The sequence below is a fragment of the Stegastes partitus genome, unplaced genomic scaffold (assembly GCF_000690725.1).
Source record: "Stegastes partitus isolate 25-593 unplaced genomic scaffold, Stegastes_partitus-1.0.2 Scaffold1026, whole genome shotgun sequence".
Taxonomy (NCBI): domain Eukaryota; kingdom Metazoa; phylum Chordata; class Actinopteri; family Pomacentridae; genus Stegastes; species Stegastes partitus.
Genome location: NW_007578757.1, coordinates 159,080 through 170,281, shown reverse-complemented (window position 1 = coordinate 170,281; position 11,202 = coordinate 159,080). Strand labels below are relative to the sequence as shown.

The 11,202-nt window shown below is 44.4% G+C and overlaps 1 protein-coding gene across 1 annotated transcript in view; it reads left to right on the top strand.

Annotated features, from left to right (window-relative positions):
- Positions 1–1,543: 1,543 nt before the first annotated feature.
- The window catches only part of adcy2b (adenylate cyclase 2b (brain)), a 57,423-nt gene continuing 47,764 nt past the window's right edge, over positions 1,544–11,202 (top strand). The window contains exons 1-2 of the mRNA XM_008295166.1: positions 1,544–1,907; positions 10,163–10,360. Of these exons, the coding sequence (XP_008293388.1) occupies positions 1,644–1,907; positions 10,163–10,360 (462 nt within the window). The 5' untranslated portion in view covers positions 1,544–1,643. The remainder of the gene's footprint in view (positions 1,908–10,162; positions 10,361–11,202) is intronic.

Genomic DNA, 11,202 nt, shown 5'->3' with positions numbered 1-11,202 from the left:
CATTTAGCTCAAAACACAGCTGAGTACGAACAACAAAGCTTTGCTCGCGTAGCCGCTCAGCCTCAATTTGTGTAAGTTGTTACCAGTTTGCCAAACGGTGGGCGCGTTATTCTCTGGGGAGGACGTATTTGTAGCTTTGCTTATGGCTGCTTGTAATTACTGATGCTCTCATTCTGCTGCCTTCACTTTCACACTGAATTGACATCAATCCTCAGCTTTTTATCTGGAAGAGTAAAGCTTATAGTTTCTAAATATATCCTTCAGTCGTAGGTGCTGTGTTTATTATTATCAGATAAGCTCAGAATTTTGCTTACAGACTCTGCTTCTCTCTCTCTCTCTCTCTGTCTCTGGTCAACGCTAAAAGGAAACTCCGTGGATTTGACACATTGAAGTGGCATTTTCACACTTCACAGAGCATCGCATGCAGCATGACAAGAGGGGAGAGAGGGAGCTCGCAGTGGCAGGAGAGGAGTCGGAATGACAAAGAGGGAGAAATGAAAGCTGGGAGGAGGAGGAGAGGAATATTGGGATTTTGGTTCGTCAGATCTTATTTTTACTCCCACCACCGGCTGACACTGACGCTCTCAAACTTTCACTCATTACCAGCTCTTCTTCCTGCCCCCCTCCCCTCCACCTTGTTTGAAGCACCGATCTCTCTTCCTCCCACACTCTCTCTGTCTCCTGAGGTTTTTTTCCTTCCTGACTTTGTTTCTTCTTCCTCCCCGTTTTCCCCCCGTTCTGTGTGTTTTCTTTGACCGTCTTTTTATCCGGCTGGTTCCCTCCGTGCTGCCGCTCCTCTTGGTCTTAGCACAGCTGTTACAACCCTTCTCACTCGTTTGCTTTCGTTCACACACACAGTTCTTCTCCACTGCCAGCTCCACACTGTCTTCGCTTTTCTCTCTTATGTAAAAATCTGTGTTTTCTCCCCCCTTTACCTTGTAAACACACACACATGCACACACAAGCTTACCAGCTCTCTCCTCACACATCACTGTTCTCACATTTCCACTTTGTGTAAGAGGCACACACACTTTTTACCCACTAGCTCTCCCCACCGCACACACATTGGTAGACTCTCTCCTCTCTCTCTCTCCCTCTTTTCCTCCCTCCCAGTTCTACACATTCTCTCTCTCAGTCCTCATCTGCACCTCAGCAGAGTAACATGTTGCCTCGTTGCAGCTCCAGCGCTGTGCACTAACCAAAGGCTGCCAGCTCCCCTCTCACACTGACCAAACATACAGAGCAAACAAGAAGAATAAACAACAAGAAAAAAGGATCCGAAGTCTCATCTTCCCTCTTTGGAGTCCGACCACCTCCTCTGACAGGAGGAGGAGGAGGAGGAGGAGGAGGAGGTAGAGAAGATCAGTTTTCACACCGTCCTGACTCAGTTTGCCACCTCAAGCAGAAGGAGTGGCAGAGGATGCGAGGCAAACTGCAGGAGCTCAAAAGTTGGCTCTCTTTCACTCGGCCGTCCATCCATCGCTCACAGCTGAGCAAACTTTTGTAAAAGAGGAGGAGGCGGCGGACGTTGGCGGGCGGAGAGGAAGAGAGAGCGAGAAAACATCCCAGACTTCGCTCGTCGCTCTGCGCACGTGTCCTCGTCAGCGGGAAAAGCAGCACCATCCATCCAGAGGCGGCTACCCATGTGGCAGGAGGCTCTGTGGACCCGCGGACGCTACCTGCTGGAGAAGAACGATGGAGGCGAGGGTGCCGAGGGGCCTGAGAGCCTGGGGGACGGCTGCCCGGGGTTCCAGGGCGAGGTGTGCGCGGAGGGTGAGAAACCTCAGGACTGGTTGTACGAGTCGTACTACAGAATGAGCCAGCAGCATCCGCTGATCGTGTTCCTGCTGCTGATCGTCATGGGAACCTGCCTCGCACTGTTGGCCGTGTTCTTCGCTTCGGGACTGGTGAGTGTGTGTGTGTGTGTGTGTGTGTGTGTGTGTGTGTTAACAGCGTGTGCATGTGCAGGGTGAAGTGTTTAGACAGGATTTTAGAGGTGTGGGTAGTTAATCCACCCAGAAAGACGGGAATAGTGTCGTGTGTGCTTTAATATACATTTATACATTTATACACAGGAAATATTGTTGCTGTTGTGAATTTTCATATAACTAGAGTTGCTCTAGCCAAAGGTAACAAACTGTATAGAGGTGGTAGGTCCAGCTCTATAACTCACCCATTATGATGTTTTATCATCTTTGCATGCTCTGTGCAAAAAAAGGTAAAAACTTTTTTTTTCTTGTAACTCTCTGCAAGAAACGTGCATTTTTGAAGATTTCCTAAACAGGAGGATGTGATGGTTTTTGTTAATTTTAAATTTTTTTTATTAGAATTAATTAGTTAAATTTGTTTCTATAATGGTGCAGTTGGTAGCACTGTTGCCTCGCAGCAAGAAGGTTGCCGGTTCACGTCCCGGTGGGGGCACCAGAATCTTTCTGTGTGGAGTTTGCATGTTCTCACCGTGCAGCGTGGGTTCTCTCTGGGTTCTCCGGCTTCCTCCCACACGGTCCAAAAACATGTTGAGGTTAGTTGGTAATTCTAAATTGTCCGTAGGTGTGAATGTGAGTGTGTTTGGTTGTCTGTCTCTATAAGTGTGGCCCTGTGATAGACTGGTGACCTGTCCAGGGTGTCCCCTGCCTTCACCCTAAGTCGGCTGGGATAGACTCCAGCCCCCCATGACCCTAGTGAGGATTAAGTGGTGTATAGATAATGGATGGATGTTTCTATAATGAGGCATATTGAATGAAAACTATATTGCATTAAATGAGATTCAAGTTTGCCAGAATAAAGGGCCACAGTGTGTTTGTAATGGTGTGGAAAGCACATTTCATTATAGTACCAAAAAAAAAGATCCTGCATCACTTCAAGCTGCTTTGTATTGTCAAGGGTCACATAGAAGCCTTCTTGTTGGGATCACAAATGACTGTTAGAATATAGGACGAGTTTTGGTTTTGGCATGAGACCAAACGAGGCGGGGCAGAGGGAGCCATGTGCATGTTGTATGATTATGTGTGACAGCATAAGTGGCCGTGACGCAGCCCTTTAAATTGCAACGCCGGGTTCGCAGCAGAGTGGATCAAGAGCGGGATGAGAGTTTAGTCCGTGGCTGTGTGGGTGTTGGTGCTTTTGTCAAGTGAAAAGTGTTGTTTTGGCCACAAACACTCAACCGCAAACACACGCTATTGTTTCTCGAGTGCTGCTTTTGTGTTTTATGAAATAGTCGCACAAAAGGAAGCCCACTCGTTGCTGTTGTTGTTTCAGAATGATTGTTTTGCTGCTATATGTTTGGGCCGACCTGTAGACTTATGTTCTGCCCTCTCTGTGTGTGCATCATGTGCGCCTGGAGGCCGTCACTAAAGTACCGTTACATTCATTTCAACTCAATAACGCGGTTGTTCTCGGGAGCATCTCAAGCTAAATCGATCGCTCTTACTTCTATTTAAGACAAATCAATAGATCTTATTGCCCCTACTAGTCGATTTAATTCGCCAAGTTCTCCTTTTGCCCCCTGGGGCTCAATGCTTCGCAGGTTAAATTACAATCACCACCAATCATCTCCCATCGTTCACAACGCAAATCGAAATCATTCTCTTTTTTTTTATTCCCTCCGGTTTGTTTCTATTAAATAACAGACATGCCCGTCTGTGGTGATGAAGTGCTTGTGCAGTGAGGCGTGTATATTTATTACTGCTAGACGAAGAAGAATGGCAGGAATAAATAGAGGTTGGGTTTGGAGCTGGGGGGCCGGGCAGCGGAGGGAGGGGAGGATGTTGTTGTAAGTGTTCTGGCTTTATCAGCGAGCCGGCAGAAACCCAACCAAAGCAGCACTAATGCTCCCAAAATTACTGCACACTTTTATCTTTCCCCACAGATTAGGGCTGGAGCGGGTGAATGTGGTGTTTGTAGGAGGCTGACTCCTCCACCCAGTCTCTACAGTATGTGTGTGTTCGCCTTGGTATGTACATGTTTGTGGTTGTGTGTTTGGGTGTGTTTGTCTGAGGAAGTCTCTCATTTCCTTCTTAGGCTTATCTAGGTAATGTTTACAGAAAATAATTCTCATTCTTTCTCGCTGCCTTGAAGTCGTATTGACCGTAATGTGTGCGGCTATACATTTGTAGTCGTGTACTTACATGCTTTAATGCGTAGTGTGCGTTCACGGAACCAGCAGTTACATGGCGGTATGTTAACTTGATGGCATTTAAAACACAACTGGACAGTTTAATTGAGATCAATATTGCGTCTAATGATGGAACATTGGAAATCTATGACCTGGACACACCAGCTCATTGATTACAGCATTTTTTTTTATCGACACAATGTTTATTTCAGTTCATGTTTCTGCCGGGTTAATATTGTCTGCAACCTATTTTTAGCCTTTTACAGTCTGTTGATATTTTATGTAAAGCCAAAACACAGATTTCGTTCCGATCTCGTTGACAGCTTGATGGATGCGGGGCAGTGAGAGAACGGTGTTTTTGCGATGATGGATCACCAGCTGTTGCTGAGGGGAAGGAAGGTGAATGAATGGGATGAAATAGATGTTGTGACATCACTGACTAGGTGTGGTCAGAGCTGCAGCACCAACAGAGCAACAATGATCTGCCGCTACACAAAAATACAAGACTGTGATTATATTAAGATGTTTGCATGTTGTAAAATAGCATGCATCAAAAAGACACCACACAATAACGTGTAGATATACAAATTAAACAAAACCATTGACTGTTTGTAAAAATATAAAAATGGACAAACTCTACAGGATGTCACCAGTAGGGCTGGACCCCAATAGCCGACTATTCGTTCGCTGTGCTGGAATCAGGATATCAATTTTGATCTCCAAATTATACACCCCACCCCCTCCGCACGCTGACGCCACGGAAACGGTGCCGTGACCGCTAATCCAAACACCTAAACTGGTCTTTGTAGCGAGCCACATAGTTGTTGGAAAATTAGCAATAGAAAGCAAAACTGTTTTTTGTACTATGTTTATTGGTGCTGTTAAGGCTTTTTAACATGATGGTGATTGACTCACTTTCAGACCCAACCTCGTGTGGACATTCAAACATTCAAGGAAGTGCAGTTTTTAACAGTAAACGCACACCAAATAAAAATGAAAAGGGATTGAAAAAAAATTAAAAATTAATAAAGACCACTACGAAGAAGCGGTGAAATGATTGTTTGTTTGTTTGTTTTTTACAATTTTACCTTTCTCAGTTACATCTAATGCCAATAAGGTATCTATTGTGGATGAGAAGCGAATTCTGTTGTATTATCGTACAAAAGTATGACTGTACAATGACAATAAAGATTTACCGATCTGTGTAAAAAAGAATATTTATAATAAAATCAAAGCACCAGAGGCCAAGATATTCTGACTTTTAGTCTATACTAAGAGTCAAGGTCCAAAAAGGATACTGAACTTCCCATAGTGCAACTCAGCTTTATGTTTTTGCTTGGCCATGCATCACAGGTCTCTGAAACTGTTACTCCCAGTTTGTTAGGAAACCTGCCATGTTTACCACCCCATACATCCATCCATTATCTATACACCGCTTAATCCTCACTAGGGTCGCGGGGGGGCTGGAGTCTATCCCAGCCGACTTAGGGTGAAGGCAGGGGACACCCTGGACAGGTCACCAGTCTATCACAGGGCTACACTTAGAGACAGACAACCAAGCACACTCACATTCACACCTACGGACAATTTAGAATCACCAATTAACCTCAACATGTTTTTGGACTGTGTGGGAGGAAGCCGGAGAACCCGGAGAGAACCCACGCTGCACGGGGAGAACATGCAAACTCCTATTCTCACAGATCTTTAAAAAAAACCAAACAAACAAACAAAAAAAACTCCCCAATATTTTTCTACAAGCTGAGTCCGACCACCCCTGACAACTAACTAACTTTTTTCCACATGATTGTGGTACAGAGCACCTCAGTTTGCTCTCTGTTATTTAGTCCTCATTAGCCATTTTAGCCTTTAAGCTGTTTATCAGATTTGCTTTACAGTCACCCATTTCCTCAGTTACACTTTAACAGGGGACCAAATGACCATTTTCTCATGGTCTATTTTCATGGTTACATTCGTCAATATTTAGCTGCTGGGGAATCTTTGAATGTACAAGTGTGTGTGTTCAACTCTGGAGCACCAGAGCAGACGCCCTCTGGCATCCTTTTCTCAGATGGTGAAATAACCATTTCTTCACCCTGTGCTTAGGAAGTTCCCTCGGCCCCCCGGGGTGGTGTGATGAACGGATGTGAGATCACACAGCTGAAGTAACAAAATCTCTGCAGATATCACAACAACCACTGAGCCTATCATATAACATCTCTATAGTTAGTTCCAGCAGAGGTCACGGCATTATGCGTAAATAACATATGCGTCATTAATGGTGAGTTGCTGTTCAGTTTGAAATCACCTTAGTTCACTTTCAAAGTAAATAAATATTTGTGCATTCGTCTATAACTAATGATAGGTTGTAAGTCAGCGTGAGTCAGGTGTTTCCTCTGCAAACTAAATGCATTGTCAGCCACATTCAAGCACAGAATAACAAGTAGCACCAAACTTTTCCTTTCGTGATTGTCGGTCAAGTAGCTGGATACCCTACAAGTTAACCAGTGTTTTATCTTAATGTTCACTGAATTTTCCACTGCTGGATGCTCTGTAACCTTTGACCTGTTTTAGCAGAATATGTTAACATTCCTCTGTGCTACAAATGGAGCCCTCAAGGAAAAGTTTGTGGATTATTGATGAATTTCATAACCAGGCTGAGAGCAGATCGAAGAAACATGCCGCTTCATTGGGCGGGATAAATATTCAACAGGTACAACAACATGGAAAGTGCACACGCTGCAGCGATTCAATCACACCTTCCCCCCCGTTCACCTCAGTTTCTGAACGTATTTGGTGTGTTTTTGTCGTTTTGAGGCTGAATAATTAGATTACTGCATCTCTATGTCTCTGTCTGCCGCTGCTGTGTTTCCCTGTTCCCGCCTTTCCTCACAGTATAATAGCTGGATGAGCCACATTAGGTTAAAAAAAGGAAATAATTGTTCTGGGTGACAATGCAGTTCAATATGGCAGGCAGGCACAACGCCCTCTCTCTATGCCATGTCAAGGGAAATGGCTTTAAATGGGTTCAAAAGGGTTTTAACAGGATTAGAAGGCCTACAGTCAGAAATGTGCAAAGTGCAGATGCTTCCTTTTTTTTTCTTACAACACATAAGTGAAAGGCAGCTCCAGTGAATTGTGCGTGCCGGTGAGAAAGCCGCCTGCCTAATTTGTGTGCATGTATGTGTGCAAGCATTTTGTTATGTTATGTTTTGATGGTAAAGGAATGTCCTTCTCACTGATGCGTCCCTTTAGTGAGTTTGCAGTCTTGATTGCATTCTCATTGGGATTCAATCTGTGCTTCAGGCCGACTGTATAGCTGCTGTGGCGTCAGCAGCCAGATCCCTTGGGATCCCTTCGCCAGAGCCTGACTCATACTACCTCTGTTCCATCGCGCCGCTACATTAATACACAGCAAAATGCTCTTATCCTGCATTTGCTCTGCCCAAATAGCTTCTGCTATTTTCAACAAGCAGCTCGAGTCAATAAGCTGTCAAATCATCCACAAATTCAAGGTTGAGTCTGTGACATCTTTTTATTCTGTTACATAAAAACTGCTTCAGTGAATTGAATGTGGAGAGAATCAAACACATTTCTGTGCCCACACTGATGTTCATTTTACTGTAAAATCGGTGACATGTAGTCACACAGTGGCTTGCTAATTTAACATTTACAGCTGCTGGACCTGTCAGTGTAATCATGACTCGACTGGAATAACTAAAAATGGGTTACGTGGGTGTCAAGTATAGGATGAAGTCTGTGAAGGTGTGCTTGGTGTCTGGAGGCTGTGTGTTCACAGCCTGCTCTTTGGGGAAACGATGTGGATTTTGCTTCTGTTTCACAATTAAAACATTCTGGAAAGAGGTAGAGAGCATTTTATTTGCACCCTGACCTAAATCTTAAACGGCACTAAATTCCATTTTAACATTAGTTATAAATTGTACTGAAATGTGACTACGGGCTTCCAGGAGGTCATCCATCCATCCATCATCTATACACCGCTTAATCCTCACGAGGGTCGTGGAGGGCTGGAGTCTATCCCAACTTAGGGCGAAGGCAGGGGACACCCTGGACAGGTCACCAGTCTATCACAGGGCTACACTTAGAGACAGACAACCAAGAACACTCACATTCACATCTACAGACAATTTAAAATCACCAATTAACCTCAGCATGTTTTTGGACTGTGTGGGAGGAAGCCGGAGAACCCGGAGAGAACCCACGCTGCACGGGGAGAACATGCAAACTCCACACAGAAAGATCCCGGTGCCCCCACCGGGACGCGAACCGGCAACCTTCTTGCTGTTGGAGTTACAAGCTTCAACCACTTAGATGAGAGACTGTGCCGACAACAACTCCTTGCCTTTGTTCTTTAGAGTGGGAGTGGCAAAGAGAAAGTCACTGTTGAAACAAGCTCGTAATAAATCTCAACTAGAGTTAGCCAGAAGGCAGGTGAGAAACTCTGAAGTCAACTCGAAGGTTCTTTGGTCTGTTTAGACCAAAAGGCAGCTTTTTGCTGTCATACTAGATGGCTGGTGGACACCAAACAATGCATTCCATCATAAACACACCACCCCAACTGTAAGGCATGGTGGTGGCAGCATCATGATATTGGGATGATGTAGTCTGCAGGAGAAGATTTGTTTCCCAACCAGACCGTTCTTGCATGGTCCGGCTGGAAAACAAGCATACAGCCAAAGATACACAGAAAGAATTTAAAGACAACAAGGTGAATATTCTGGAGTGGCCGAGTCAAAGGCCAGACCTCAATCCAATTGAGAATTTGTGGCTGGACTTGAGGGGCTGTTCAATCATGATCCCTGCGCAACCTGACAGAGTTTGAGCCTGTTTGCAGAGAAGAATGGGGTATAATTAGTGTCCAGATGTGCCGGGCTCAATGCTGGAATTATCGCCCAAAGTGCATATTCTAAATACTGACTTGAAGGAAGAAGAAGTCTTTATTTGTCACAGATACATTACAGCATTGTGAGTTTATTTATTTGTTTTTCACATATTCCTTTTGGGTTCAGAGCACAGGGTCAGCCATGGTACAGCGCCCCTGGAGCAGGTATGATTAAGGGTCTTGCTCAGTGGCCAAACAGTGGCAACACTGGGGTTTGAACCTCTGACCTTCTGATCAGTAGCCCAGAGCCTTACCATTGAAAGGGGGTGTACACTTATGCAATTGCTAATTGCATTAAATTAAGTATATTAGTATATTAGTTTTTAGAAAACTGTTGAAAGGTAATAAAATTCCTCTGTATGAGGAATAAAGCGTAAGAATAAAGTGTAAGACAAACTGCAGCCAGACTTTAAACTGTTTTGTTGTCTACAACTTCTTGAATTGTACACATGACTGAGGTTGAATTCTCCTGCTGAGAAGGTGGATGAGGTCTGGTCTGAGGTAAAGAGACAGACTCTGTGCGTGTGTGTGTGTGTGTGTGTGTGTGTGTGTGCGTGTGTGTGTGTGTGTCGACCGTTTCTAAATGCTGACTTTGACAGTGTGAGGGTGGAAGTGATGCTGTAGCACATTCTCTGGGCTCAGACTGTCTGCCTGCCGATCTGTATGCCGTCTGTTCGTGTGTTTGTGTGTGTGTGTTGTGTGTAGTACCGCCATCCTTTTGAGGACTGAATGTCCTCACTAGGATGCAAAAATTAATTCTTAAAAAACAAGCACGTGTTTTTGTTGCTTTGACTTTGTGTGTCGGATTTAAGGTTAATGGATTTTTAGAGATTTAGGATTTAGAAGAATTAAGTATTTAAAACATTTTCAGACCTCACCCATGTGTGTCTGATAGGTAATTCTGTGGCCTCCGCATGGTGCTGTGGTCTCACATTAGTCAGAGTAAATGAATTTTTGGAGTTGCTAGACATCAGTGGAGAGTACTCACTGGTGTATTATTACAAATTGTTTATTTGTGTGGGGCATATTGAACAGACAGATAGGGACATGCTGCAAATCACAGTGTGAATATGTTCAACTCCAATAATCTCACTTCACCTAAAACTGAACAAACTTTTTAAAATTCCTCCTTTTCTCCCTCTCTCCAGAATATAGAGGACCACTTGGCGTTCCTGATCACAGTGCCCACTGCTCTCTTCCTCTTCCTGTCCATCTTCATCCTTGTCTGCATTGAGTCCGTCTTCAAGCGGATGCTCCGCCTCTTCTCTCTCCTTATATGGGCCTGTCTGGTCACCATGGGTTACCTGTTCATGTTCTCCGGAGGGAGACTCAGCCCCTGGGACCAGGTAGATAAATCTATATTTTTTTTCTTGTGTGCTTGTCTAGATGGGTAAGCATCTGTCTAAAGGAGATACAGACCTCTAAGAGTCTGTGGATGATAATGCGCATATCTGTAACACTGCAAGAGTTTTTCAATTTCCCATGGCACACATACAGTTAATAATCATAGCGGTGGTTAATTTACCAAATAATAGGTCCTTTATTTTTCACAGTGGGTTACAAAAATAGGTGTCTCATTTGTGTATCTAACATATTTTACCAGCTATCATGACCTAGCAAATAGGTTAACATTTTTTGACTTTTAAATGGTGCCTGCTCACTCATTATGAAGGGAGAACCCAATACGCTGTCTTTAAAATTCATTCATCATTGTCATAAGACTAAAAGTCTAAAGCTGCATATCCCAGTAAATGGTACATGCTCATGTTTGATGGTCGACACACTATAAAGTGAAATCTGTAACAGAATCACTGCATTCTGCGAGAGCTGCTGGATCTGTCAGCTGCCTTTGACACGGTTAACCACCACATCCTTCTCTCCACACTCACTGAGCTTGGCATCTCAAGATCTGCCGTCCGCTGGTTTGTGTCCTACCTCTCAGGAAGATACTTCAGAGTTCCCTGGAGGGGAGAAGTGTCCGAACCGCACAACCTATCCACAGGGGTTCGTCAAGGGTCAGTGCTTGATCCCCTTCTCTTCCCAATTTACACAACCTCACTCAGTGTAATAATCCAGGCCCATGGTTTCTCATACTATTGCTATGCTGATGATACCCAGCTCTTCCTGTCTTTCCCCCCAAACGACCACACGTTCTCTGCCCGGACCTCATCATGCCTTGCAGACATCT